The 14,503-nt window shown below is 37.4% G+C and overlaps 1 protein-coding gene across 3 annotated transcripts in view; it reads right to left on the minus strand.

Moving 5' to 3' along the window:
- Positions 1 to 6,625: 6,625 nt before the first annotated feature.
- The window catches only part of LOC134344475 (integrin beta-1-A-like), an 82,886-nt gene continuing 75,008 nt past the window's right edge, over positions 6,626 to 14,503 (minus strand). For 2 of the 3 annotated variants that reach the window (XM_063044346.1, XM_063044347.1), the window contains exons 15-17: positions 13,268 to 13,434; positions 11,817 to 11,898; positions 6,626 to 7,773 (exon numbers count right to left, since the gene is read on the minus strand). In XM_063044346.1, coding sequence (XP_062900416.1) covers positions 11,821 to 11,898; positions 13,268 to 13,434 — 245 coding nt within the window. In that variant the 3' untranslated portion in view covers positions 6,626 to 7,773; positions 11,817 to 11,820. The remainder of the gene's footprint in view (positions 7,774 to 11,816; positions 11,899 to 13,267; positions 13,435 to 14,503) is intronic. The other variant, XM_063044349.1, reaches the window with a different exon arrangement.

The raw sequence follows: 14,503 nt of genomic DNA on the forward strand, positions 1-14,503 counted from the left end.
GGTAGTCGATGATCAGTAATGAGAGTAAACTCTTTCCCATACAGGTGCTGGTTGAAACTTCTTACACCCTAAACCAGACTCAAGGCCTCTCTATAAACCTGTGTATAATTTTTCTCTGCAGCTATAAGGGAACGTGTGCAAAGGCTATGGGGCATTCACTTGCATCTCTCATAATGTGACATGACTGCACCTATACTATAAGGTGAGGCGTCACAGACAAGCTGCACAGGATGATGTGGATCATAATATGTGGGTGCAGTGTCTGAAGTCACTGTTTCTTTTACCACCTTGAAAGTCAGCTGATAGTACTTTGTCCATTGTCATTTCTTTCCGATCTGTAGTTTTCAGTTCAAGGGGTAGAGCACAAAAGCCAAGTTTGATAGGAACCTGTTATAGTAATTGACAAATCCTAAAAAGAACCACAGCTGTGACACGTCCCTTGGCCTTGGGGCATCCACCACTGCTTGAATTCTCTCAGCACACTGTGTAATTCTTGTATGTCAATGGTGTGACCACAGCAAGTGATGCTTGGTTTAAAGAATTCACACTTATTAGACGGCCAAATGGGGAGTGAGAATTGGAGGAGCAAATTTGTAAGGAGATAGCAGATATCTGTAGTAAGCACAAGGTTGTGATTGTGGGAGATTTTAATTTTCCACACATAGACTGGGAAGCCCATACTGTAAAAAGGCTGGATGGTTTGGAGTTTGTAAAATGTGTGCAGGATAGTTTTTTGCAGCAATACATAGAGGTACCAACTGGAGAAGGGGCAGTGTAGGATGTCCTCTTAGGGAATGAGATAGGTCAGGTGACGGAGGTTTGTGTTGGGGAGCACTTCAGGTCCAGTGATCACAATGCTATTAGTTTCAATATAATTATGGAGAAGGATGGGACTGGACCCAGGCTTGAGATTTTTGATTAGACAAAGGCTAACTTTGAGGAGATGTGAAAGGATTTAGAAGGAGTGGATTGGGACAGTTTGTTTTATGGGAAGAATGTAATAGAGAAATGGTGGTCATTTGAGGGTGAAATTTTGAGGGCACAGAATCTTTATGTTCCTGTTAGGTTGAAAGGAAAGGTTAAAAGTTTGAGAGAGCCATGGTTTTCAAGAGATATTGGAAACTTGGTTCGGAGAAGAGAGATATCTGCAATAAATATAGGAAGCATGGAGTAAATGAGGTGCTCGAGGAATATAAAGAATGTAAAAAGAATCTTAGGAAAGAAATTAGAAAAGCTAAAAGAAGATATGAGGATGCTTTGGCAAGTAAGGTGAAAATAAATCCCAAGGGTTTCTACCATTATATTAATAGCAAAAGGATAGTAAGGGATAAAAAAAAATTGGTCCCTTAGAGAATCAGAGTGGACAGCTATGTGTGGAGCCAAAAGAGATGGGGGAGATTCTGAACAATTTATTTTCTTCGGTTTTCACTAAGGAGAAGGATATTGAATTGTGTATGATAAGGGAAACAGGTAGGATAGTTATGGAAACTATGATGATTAAAGAAGAGGAAGTATTGGCGCTTTTAAGGAATATAAAAGTGGATAAGTGTCTGGGTCCTGACAGGATATTTCCTAGGACCCTGAGGGAAGTTAGTGTGGAAATAGCAGGGGCTCTGACAGAAATATTTCAAATGTCGTTAGAAACGGGGATGGTGCTGCCGTATTGCTCATGTTGTTCCATTGTTTAAAAAGGGTTCTAAGAATAAACCTAGCAATTATCGGCCTGTGAGTTTGACATAAGTGGTGGGTAAATTGATGGAAAATATTCTTAGAGATGGTATATATAATTATCTGGATAGACAGGGTCTGATTAGGAACAGTCAACATGGATTTGTGCGTGGAAGGTCATGTTTGACAAATCTTATTGAATATTTTGAAGAGGTTACTAGGAAAGTTGATGAGGGTAAAGCAGTTGTCTATATGGACTTCAGTAAGGCTTTTGACAAGGTTCCATATGGAAGGTTAGTTAGGAGGGTTCAATCGTTAGGTATTAGTATTGAAGTAGTAAAATGGATTCAGCAGTGGCTGGATGGGAAATGCCAGAGAGTAGTGGTGGATAACTGTTTGTCAGATTGGAGGCTGGTGACTAGTGGTGTGCCTCAGGGATCTGTACTGGGTCCAATGTTGTTTGTCATATACATTAATGATCTGGATGATGGGGTGGTAAATTGGTTCAGTAAGTATGCAGATGATACTAAGATAGGTGGAGTTGTGGATAATGAAGTAGGGTTTCAAAGCTTGCAGAGAGATTTAGACCAGTTAGAAGAGTGGGCTGAAAGATGGTAGATGGAGTTTAATGCTGATAAATGTGAGGTGCTACATTTTGGTAGGACTAATCAAAATAGGACACACATGGTAAATGGTAGGGCATTGAAGAATGCAGTAGACAAGAGGGATCTAGGAATAATGGTTCATAGTTCCCTGAAGGTGGAATCTCAGGTGGATAGGGTGGTGACGAAAGCTTTTGGTATGCTGGCCTTTATAAATCAGAGCATTGAGTATAGGAGTTGGGATGTAATGTTGAAATTGTACAGGGCATTGGTGAGGCCAAATTTGGAGTATTGTGTACAGTTTTGGTCACTGAATTATAGGAAAGATGTCAACAAAATAGAGAGTACCGGGGAGATTTACTAGACTGTTGCCTGGGTTTCATTACCTAAGTTACAGAGAAAGGTTGAGCAAGTTGGGTCTTTATTCTTTGGAGCGTAGAAGGTTGAGAGGTGACTTAATAGAGGTATTTAAAATTATGAGGGGAATAGATAGAGTTGACGTGGATAGGCTTTTTCCATTGAGAGTGGGAGAGATTTAAACAAGAGGACATGAGTGGAGAGTTAAAGGGCAAAAGTTTAGGGGTAACATGAGGGGAAACTTTTTTACTCAGAGAGTGGTAGCTGTGTGGAACGAGCTTCCAGCAGAAGTGGTTGAGGCAGGTTCGATGTTCTAATTTAAAGTTAAATTGGACAGCTAAATGGGCAGGAAAGGAATGGAGGGTTATGGGCTGAGTGCAGGTTGGTGGGACTAGGTGAGAGTAAGAGCTCGACACGGACTAGAAGGGCCGAGATGGCCTGTTTCCGTGCTGTAATTGTTATGTGGTTATATGGTTATTGCGTTGTCTTCTGATCCCATAATCCTCTAATCTTTTTAACACTGTTCCTTGTTATCCTCACCGGTAACAATGATGTTATCCGGGTAACAGTGAGTGCCTGGGCAGTCTTGCAGCACCTGGCCTACAGCTTTTATCAGATAAGACCCTTTGTGTGTTTTAATGGTGAGAAACACTGGACGTTTCTTCCATCCCCACCTGTAGGTAGGCCTCAGCAATCCACTTTGCTCAAGTGTTTCCCTCCGAAAGGTTTGCAAAGATATCCTTTATCTTGGGCAGCGGGGTATTGATCTACTTTCAGTACTGAGTTGATGGTGAACTTAAAATTACCAAAGTACCTGACAGACCCGTTCTTCTTGGCTACTGGGACCACTGGTGCTGCCCAGGGGTTCCACTCAACTTTGGAAAGAATTCATTCAGCCTCCATGCAACCTAACCCACTGGTTACTTTATCATGGATAGTATAAGGAACCAGCAGTCTTTGAAAGACTTGGGTCTGGCATTTTCACTTAACGCTATTTTACCCTAGATATGTTTGAGTTTTCCAATGCCTTCCCTGAACACCGCTGTGACATCATCCAGACCCTTATTTCATTTACCTTCAATTGACTTTATTGCAGAGTATGTGGCATGCAAATGGTGGATGGATCTCCAATCAATTTGTGATTATCTCAGCCAATCACGACCCTGCAATGCTGGCCCTTTAGTTTTTTTTTACCACAAACAGGTGCAATGTGGCTTGTTGGTTGTTTTATTGCTCTGTTACGAATGTCATTCACACTGGAGTTTATCTTTCTCCAGTAAAAGCCTAGTTGGATATCTGCAGGCTTCAGTTCAGTATCTTAGAAATACTGTTCAAAGTCATTTTGTGTAATGACTGAAACAACCAAACCAGTGTCCAATTCCATTTTAATTAACTTGCTGTTCGCTTTTGGTGCAAGACATATTGCTTGTCTATTGTTAGTCTTCACATAGTAAATCTCAAGGCTACGCAGTCCTGTATCACTCTCTTCATCATCAGATTTTTCATCAATAGGATGCAAACTAGTGCTCCTTTTGAATCTGTAACTTGACTTTTTATTATCTTTTTCTCTTCCCCGGGCAGTCCATTTATTTTTGTCTGCTCAGCATGGTCTTTGTATGTGTCCTACTTTGTTGCATTTTCTGCAAGTTTCAGCTTTAAACTTTTATTGGTCTGTACATGTGAGCCCCTACCTCAATGGTAACACAATTATTTAGGTCAGGCCAGTTACTGTTTGGACACTGCAATTTTGTTCACACTCATTTTCATTTCTGACTGCAACTCAATTGCGTCTCTCTGCTGTTTCCATTGATACAGCAATTTCAACTGTTTTAAAGCTGTGCTTTAATTAGGAGCTGTTTTTGAATGCTTTCTTGTAAGATTCCACATATTAAACAAACTGACAATGCTCAGACAACTTCATTACACTGAAACAGTCCTCTTCCTTTATGAAACTTATAATGTTGTGAAATCAACAACGGTTTTGGTTCTAAATGTTCCTGTATTACTTTCACGATATCAGTAAAGCTAATTTGGGCTGGTTTGGTTGCAGCAGGTAAATTGCGCTCAGCAAAACTGGTAATTGTTTCTCATTGGCTATTCTGTTTGCTTTAAAATATTACTCAATTCACTTAGTATACAATATCCAGCTATCTCTTGTTCAAAAGAACACGTCTATCTTTCCAATGTAGCCAGCCATTTTGACTTTATTTATTTATGATGATTATCACCTGGTACTTACTGTTTATGAAACTATGATGCCGTCCATTTTCTGCCTTTTTTAAAAACTTGACCATCTCTGTCCCTTCCCAAAGAAGCATGCGCTGAACTTTTATTTCCAGTTGACTGTTTATCACTCTGCTTTTTTAAACACTTGAATGTCCCACTATACTTCAACAAATAGGTAGTTGCCTTGGGTTTGTTTAACACTTCATTATTCCAAAACATAACAACTAATTGAAAGGGAAAGGAAAACGGAAAAATAAAAACAAGATAGTCCAGAATGGTATCTAGTTTCATTTTCACTTTAAGCAAGGCTCATGCTTAAGACCATAAGACATAGAAGCAGAATTAGGCTATTCAGCTCATCGAGTCTGCTCTGCCATTCCACCATGGCTGATCCCAGATCCTGCTCAACCACATACACCTACCTTCTCGCCATATTCTTTGATGCCCTGAACGATCAGCAAACTATCAACTTCCGCCTTAAATATACCCAAGTATTTGGCCTACATTCCACAGATTCAATAGTCTCTGGCTAAAAAAATTCCTCCTTACCTCTGTTCTAAAGGTCACCCCTCAATTTTCAGGCTGTGCGCTCTAGTTCTGGATACCCCAACCATAAGAAACACCCTCTCCACATCCACTTTATCTAGTCCTTTCAATATTTGGTAGGTTTCAATGAGATCTCCCCCCATTCTTCTAAATTCCAGTGATTACAGGCCCAAAGCTGTCAAATGCTCCTCATATGTTAACCCCTTCATTCCTGGAATCATCTGCTGGACTCTCCAATGACAACACATCCTTTCTGAGACATGGGATTCAAAACTGGTGACAATACTCCAAGTGCAGCCTGACTAGTGTCTTATAAAGCCTCAGAATTATCTCGTTTTTATATTCTATTTCCTTTGAAACAAATGCCAACATTGCATTTGCCTTCTTTACCACAGACTCAACCTGTAAATTAACTTTCTGGGAGTCTTGCACAAGGACTTCCAAGTCCCTCTGCACCTTTGATGTTTGAAGCTTCTCCCCATCTAGATAATAGTCCGCACTATTGTTCCTTGTACCAAAATGTAATATCATACATTTCCCAACGCTGTATTCTATCTGCTACTTTTTCACCCATTCTTCCAATTTGTCTAGCTCCTGCTGCAATCGCATTGCTTCCTCAGCATTACCTACCCCTCCACCAATCTTTGTATCATCCGTAAACTCTGCCACAAAGCCATCAATTCCATAATCTAAATCACTGACAAACAATATGAAAAGTAGCGGTCCCAGTACTGAACCCTGAGGAATACCACTAAAAATGGGTAACTAACCAGAACAGGTCCCCTTTATTCCCACTCGCTGCCTCCTGCCCACTCAGCTATTCCGCTATCCATGCCAGTATTTTTCCTGTAACACCATAGGATTTTATCTTGTTAAGCAACCTCATGTGTGGCACCTTATTAAATCTTATGAAAATCCAAGTAAATGACACTCACTGCCTCTCCTTTGTCCACCCTGCTTGTTACTTCCGCAAAGAACCTTAACAGATTAGTCAGGCAAGATTTCCTTTTACAGAAACCATGCTGACGACTTATTTTATCATTAGTCTCCAAGTACCCTGAAACCTCATCCTTAATGATAGACTCCTCCTCCTATGCATTTTAACTCATGACGGCAAACATCCCATGGGCCTTTTACAGCTGATCCAGTTAGCACTAGTACATTTTAGTACACATCTGGTTGTGCCAAATATCATGCTACAGTAAAACAGAGACTCCAAGACAAAGTATTTTTATAAAGTTGTTTATTTAATAAATAAGTCAAGTGTATGCCAAGAGTGTAAATACTTAAAATAAAAAGGCACTTTAAATCAAGAAAGTGATCCAAGTGAAATCAGTCCATACCTGGAACGAATTAATGCATACAGCTATATCTAGCATGTCTCCAAGTTATTATTTGCTTGCAGCTTATTAGTATGTATAGCTATTGAACATAAAGGAACATTCTGAGTTTGAGCAGTTCCAAGAGAACCTGCTTAGAAATGAAAGATTTGCTCTTTGCATTGATACAAGTATCGAGGCCTATTGGTTACTACAAAATACCTTAAAAAATCTGCAATATTACAAACCAATGAATACTTGCATCCAAGTTTTAAAAAAAAACTAAGTTTGATCTGTCATGATTTGGCAAAGCCATTGACAATTAAATAAAAAGATTCCACATTTGGCAGAGTAGTGTACGCATATCAAATATTTCAGGTATATGTTTGACACAGTTGTATAATGCTTTAAAAATAAAAGAAACGTACTTTTGCTCAGTTGTCACGATCTAAAGGGGGTAACAAAATACACAGAATGCCAACTAAGAATTTCACAAGTCACAGTATGACTGTAAGATAAACGTGGATTAAAGAAAAGATGAGATTTATTTTGGGTCTACAAAATTCTCTCAGGCACTCATGTAAATACCAGACATACAGTATATTCCAAATTATTTCTTTTGGCACATAAATTGAGTGGAGATTCTTTTGCTTTTCAAGTTGTTTTACCGGATTTGAATACTGTTCAGAGAATTTACATGATAGCAAGTCTAAATTCTGGAAGAATCTTAAAAAACAAAGCTAGACCAAGGGATAATATTCCATTCCAACACTGGCGTTTTGCACCTCTTCAAATTAAAATGCATTTAAAAAGCAACTAATTTTTGTTTACACTTACTGTACACATTGCAAAATCTGCATAGAAAAACTTACATTATTGGTTAGCAATCACTGCCGTGATCTAAAGCTAATTTGTGACTACAAAAGAAACCCAAACCCATTATCTATATTAAAATTAAAAAAAACCCTCACAAAAATGAACAAACTCCATCATTTTCCCTCGTATTTTGGGTTGACAATAGTTGTCACCGCACTCTTGTAGATTGGATTTTCACCCTGGAGAGGAAAGATAAAATTAACTTTAAATTTCAAAATAGTATGTCATTGGCAAATATATATAAATTATATCATTAGTGATATTAAACCTGATTTTGATTCTGATATTTAGCAATTTAATTGACAAGTACAGCATCTCCCTGAGTTCACAAAATTTTTACTTATTGGAAGGAAAACGTATTAGGCAGATAGTAATTTGCCTCTCACTGGTCCCTACTTTTAAGACCTGGCTACTTTTATATTGTCACTTGTTATGGATTATAACAAAACCTAATCAGTAATTAACTCTTTCCATTTATAAGGCACCTATGGCTTCTTTAGTAGGGAAAACTTACTCTGGAATAATAAAAATTAAGCAATGTTAAGCAATCTCCTGACCTCAAATGTTTGTAAGTTTTAGAGGAAAGAAACAACAGAATACCACAGTCTTCAGAGTAAGACAACTCCTTAAGCTTCCACACAACTGCAGAAGTTTTCAGTTCACTAATCAAGTTTATGGCAGAGCAGTAATAGGTCATTTAGCTGAGCAAGCTATTTCAGACCGTGATCAACGAGTTAATCCCACTAACATGTCATTCTTTAACATTGTTGTTAACATTTACATTGCAACTTAGAGACCCTGAAATTCATCTTCTAATACTAGTTTGCATGAAGATGATACAAAAAGTTAGCATTTCAATGCATGTTCTTGCTCTACATCTTACTAGTAAAGGTCTCACTCTTGTTTGCTACGTCTTCTTCTTTCACTATTTATATATACATGTCTATCATGAATGAAACTGTATATTGTGAACTACAAGAGCAGGGGAACCGATCAATTGGATAACTCAAGAGGCAAAATGGTTTGAAAGCCTCCCCTAAGATATGCAACTTCATATTACATCAACATTTTCCGAAGTAAAAGTAAAATATACTGACTCTCATCACAATACAGCCCATTTATCTTGATTTCCAGGTGATCTGACATAGATTCTTCCAAGAACACCATGTCCAAAAGATCTACTGTGATGGTATTACCACTGTGTTCCACAACCATGTAAGCTTGGCATCTATTAAGTTTAGTTTTAGCAACTTTGTTTCCAATAATAACAAGATTGAAATAATTTGCTTTACAGATCTGTTTAGTTAAAAAAAACCTTATTATATTAAACATTCTAGTCCTCAGAAAACACTTTGCATTCAAAATCACATATCTTGCCATTCCTAGTTATATCGATTGAGTGCTGTAATTTATTATGTATGCCCTATATACTCATTTGAAGACTGATTGTTTGCTGGTAAGCAGTTTTCGGAATGTTAAAATAATGAAACACCACATACTAATAGCTACAGTCATCTCAACTTTACAGGTGATGTTAGCATGACTCACAATTTAACCAGGAAGAATATTCTGTTCATAGCTGCTTAATTTTGAGAACTCAATTCTTCTGTCAGTCACAAGTATACAAAATCATAGTGGTTTCAAAACTACATTGTAACCAGCTTAATATAATTTTTGGCAACTTAACAGTAAGAAGGAATATTTTACATTTCAAACAATCATGTTAAAGCATACTTCAAAAGGTGCAAATTAAACTCCCATTGCAATTCAACTTCTGAAGTATCATTCAAAACCTAAATATATTACTGTAATAAAATCTGAAATCAAATTAACATACAACTTAAATTCACAGCACAGCAGTGACAGGTTAGTTTCAAAGCAAGTTCCTAAGTTCTGAAGCACACTTGAGCCAGGAATTAAATGCAAGTTCACAATATTCAAGTGCATAAAGCAGCATGAAACAAAACAGCAATTACTATAATCATACCATCTTCTATTAGCTCGCATTGAAAAGCACCATTTAAGTAGAAAACAACTTCAACGAACAGTGCCAAGAGACTGTATCAGCAACAAAAATATAGCTTTATGCTAAATTCTAAAGCAAGTGACTTTGGTTGTTGTAGGAGAGCCATCAAACATGGGGTGAAGAGAGAGGCATGCAAGAACAGTGTCAGAAGTACAGTATGCCATCAAGAATGGATAGATCACAAGTGTAACGGTTGGGGAAGACCGAGGATTTGAATAATGTGCAAGATTTGGAGATTGGGAATCATGGGAAGTTAGTCAAGACTAAATTTTGTACTTCATTCTCCCTCCACCCCACCAAAACAATTTAAATATCCAAAAGCCAAGAGGGACACTATATATATATATATATATATATATATATATATATATGTATTTAAATTGTTTTGGTGGGGTGGAGGGAGAATGAAGTACAAAATTTAGTGTGTGTATATATATATATAGGAGAAAATATATAAATATAAATAAAGCATAAATTGAATGACCAAGTACAGGATGACGGGATGAGATACTAAGGAAGACTGAGAACCAGCTAGTCAGAAAGAAAAAAAAATAGAGAATGAAGGTTCTAAAAGCAGAGGGGCTGCTGAAAGTACAGAAATGGAAGCTCAAATTCTGTGAGAGGTTGGATATGGTAGTATAAACTGTCTGGATCAGTGCACAATGGCTGACTAATGGTATAGAACCACAGGTGGAACTGCTCAAAAGTGTTGCAAATTATTCTGCTATCTAATAGAAATAGTTCTTTCTAAACTACATTAAGATGTTTTAATAATATTTAATTTTACATTTATTCATTAACACAGCTTTCTTTCTTTTCACTAAATGATAAATCACACCTTGCCAAATCACATCTCTTGAATCTGAAACACTATCACTTTTTAAAAAAATTCTGGTTCCTCCAGGAATAAGGATGGAAGGAGCAAGGTTAGCATTTATCCCTCATCTGTCCTTGCTACAGAATGGACTATTTCAGACTCAGTTAACACACTTTACCCTAAAGCGGGAGACCCCAACCTTTTCTATGCCACAGACCCTTACCATTAACTGAGAAGTCTGTGTACCCCAGGTTGGGAACCCCTGCCCTAAAGGATATGAGAACGAGATGACTGTCCCCCTTAGGAGCTGGTAGTTCCATCTGCTTTACTGTTGCTAGCATTTCATTTCAGATTCCGATTTAACTGAACTTAAGATGAAGTGGTAGGATTTTAATTAATTTCTGAACATTTGTCTGAGCCTTTTACCACTAGCCCAATAAGAATACTGCAATGCTTCTGTAACATATCAAATCTTTAATCATCTTTATTGCAGAATTACCAATACCATCATTAGAGAGACTGCAGGAATGTGCAACATTCAAGTTACTGATTAAATAAATGGGGTCTTTCTCACACCCTACAAATTAAGAACATATAGGAGTAGCACAGGCAAACTGCCATTATTACATTCATTTTGCTGTTAGGAGAGCAGATTGCTGAGGATACAGCTATTACATTTCTTTATCAGCAAAAATGTTAAGATTGTGATTGAGGAGGAACTCACACCATCCAGCTTACTCTCTTTACCAATGTGTGGTAATTTTAATGCTACTCTCTCCAGATATGGACAGTGAATCACAGGCTATTGAACCATATGTTTGACTGGTCTCTGTTCTAAAGAAGGTTCAAACATAACAACTAAAACAAACATTTTCAATCTTTTGGCTGCATGAATCCTGTATTATTAGAGATTATCACCTACTGTGCCAAGAAAGATGTGCTTACATAAATGGAACATTGCCAAAAGAGTAAAACTGTCTAATGGCAAAGCACGTTTAAGTCACACAAGCTATTTAGTTAGCAAAGTGCACAGACCATGCACACAAGGATTTCCGAAGAACCCAGCATTTCCAAAAAAACTAGTGTGAGCAGGTTTCTAAGGAGAATTATAATTCTATTATGTACATTGTAGGGTGAAGCTTGCCTAAGTCAGTTATTTTGCTAATTTATTGCCTGTCTCAAGTAATTTGAATACATGTATGCTCACTGTCTCTGGTTAAACACCACCAAAACCATGCATGTACAAAAAATTTGGGTTCATTTTCCCTTTTGAATATTTGTAGTTGTTTTAAAGGCAAGTCTTCTGTCACTATAACAGTTAAACAGGCAAATACAGAAAAGCAAAGACAAGAAAACATGCAAGAGAAGATGATACAAACAGGTTTAGAGAGAAGCAACTTTGCGCCCATAATTTGGATTCTTGAATTTGTGTATAGGACTCCTGTAAATAGGATTTTCTTGCTACAGAGAAAACAAATATGAAGAATCAGCAAAAAGAAAAAAAAATTAAAGATATAAATATTGATTTAGTTGTGCTTTTTACCCCCAAAATTATTTCAGCAGATCTTTCAGAATAACAGACAAGTCAGCAGCTTGTCCACTGCATCAGATAGTAGACCCTGTATTGGTTGAAAATATGCACACTAAAGATGTGAATTCAAAACAATTCAATCACTTGGTGATGGGAGCATTAAACCAAATTAAATCCCGTAAGCTATTATCTACAGTAATGACAAATAAGCTAATTACATTACATGGAGATCTGAGATGGGGGTGGTTTTACTGATACCAAGTTTGATTTCCATTTGTCTTCACATCTGATACCTACACAGCTAAAATTCAGACCTATATTTAATATTTGAATTACAGAGATGATTTGTAGATTTTCATTTTTCTGTATCCAACGGCTGAAGAGCTCATTTCTGTTCTGTGCAACTCTATGGTCACTTATTTCCAGCACCCTTCAGCTTTCTTCACAGCAGTGAAATAGACGGTGAGGAATGGAAGGTCTCAATTTAAAGGCTACCATGACAGACTCATTTGAAACATCACGACTGTAGCTCAGAATTTTTAGATATCAATTTCTATTGGAACATAGAGCATTACAACTCAGTACAGGTCCTTCATCCCAATATGTTGTGCTGACCTTTTAACCTGTCTAAGATCAATCTAACCCCATAGCTCTCTATTTTTTTTGTCCATATTTAGACATTGTTACTTAAACTTCCTTTAACCTATTCAGAAAGAGAAGCTTTACAAGCTGAATTTATTTCTTAGGCAATTATTTTTCCAGTGTTCATTACTTAGAAAGAAAGGAATAATAGTGTTCCATTTTACAACTTCTTGGATATATTTCATGACCGTGCCTCAACTATCTTCTGTGGGTGAACACATTTCTCCACTCAGTTATAAAGGGGCTACTTTCTATCCCTAAGCACTGACCACTTTTTCTGGACTTGCACACAATGGAAAGTTCAGCACATTACAAACAGTAACAAGATATCCACCTATCAAGCTGTGCTCTTTTAAAGGCTGGTGTTGCAAAAGATATTGTGCAACCTAACACTCTAGGAAGTACAATTCTTAATCTTCATATACTGGTTTACACATGATTTTGTTATAAAAGGTAGGTAGTTTGGATAGTTATTAATTAGACATGGCTCAACAGCACATTGACAGCTTGCAGCAATGAATTTATGTTCCTAAGAATGAGATCTTAAAAATGAACCAGATTGAGATATAAAAAAATGTCCCAGCTTCAAGTGGATTATTCTAAATAGCTTTTTGGTTACTTTCTTAAATCCATGACAAGAACACAAAGTGGACTTACTGTATCCCACTTGGCATTCATTTTCTCTTTCTCGAATTTTGCAAATTCCCTTCGGTCATGAATGATCATCAGTAATTTCCAAATCAGCAACAAGGCAAGGCCTATCAAGACAATACCAGCAACTACTCCAGCTACAATTGGAATGATGTCAGGTGCTTGCGGACATTCTAGAAAAATAAATGAAAAACAAAATATAATGGACTTTATGATCTATATAACATTTATGTTGAGCAATATGGTTATTTGTCTTTACATTGATGACATATTGAAATAATTCACATATACAAGGAAATATAAGGACCGTGAGAAGTTAGGTTTTGGTTGCTTTTCCACTAATTGTAACTTATTTCTCATTCATGCAACAGTCATATCCTTTGGGAATGGAATTTTTTTGAAGATAGCAGAAATTATTGAACGTGGAGGCTAGTGTAGCTTGAAACCAAGGGCCACCATTTCCTTTGCTTTACCTGAAAGAGAGGGGAGAGAGAGCAGAGATGCATGAAATAGATGATATGTACTTGAGGGCTCTAACTATTACAACAGAAGGAAAAAAAAAGTTAAGAAAAATAAAGAGAGACCTCAGGAAGCATCCATGTGGAAAATCCTATCATTAGAACATACTGCAATAGGAAGAACTGGGAAAATGGAACAGATATTTTGCATGCACTACAATTGCAAGAAATACAGCTGTAGGATTCTGTCGTTTGGGAACCCTCCAACCTGACGGTAAACAAATTCCCCTTCCCCCTTCCTTTATTCACCACTTTGACCTTTTACTTCTTCTCACCTGCCTATTTCTTTCCTCCAGTCCCCTCCTCCTTCCCTTTCTCCTATGGTCCACTCTCCTCTACTATCAGATTCTTTTTACTCCAGCCCTTGACCTTTTCCATCTATCGCCGTCCAGCTAGCCTCTTTTCTGTCACTGTCCCCACCTTTTGATTCTGGTGTCTTCCCCCCTTCCTTTTCAGTCCTGAAGAAAGGTCTCGGCCTGAAACATCGACTATCTATTTATTTCCATAGATGCAGCCTGTCCTTCTAAGTCCCTCCAGCATTTTGTGTGTTACTTTGGATTTCCAGCATCTGCAGATTTTCTCGTGTTCACCAGTATCAAAGTTCAAACTAAATTTATTATCAAAATACGTAAATGTCACTATACAACCTTGAGATTCATTTCAATATATCTGCTGAAAGAGACAGAAATCCAGAAAAGACCATGCAAAATTGACAGCAGGTTGG

Source organism: Mobula hypostoma, chromosome 3 (assembly GCF_963921235.1).
Source record: "Mobula hypostoma chromosome 3, sMobHyp1.1, whole genome shotgun sequence".
NCBI classification, from domain to species: Eukaryota; Metazoa; Chordata; class Chondrichthyes; order Myliobatiformes; family Myliobatidae; genus Mobula; species Mobula hypostoma.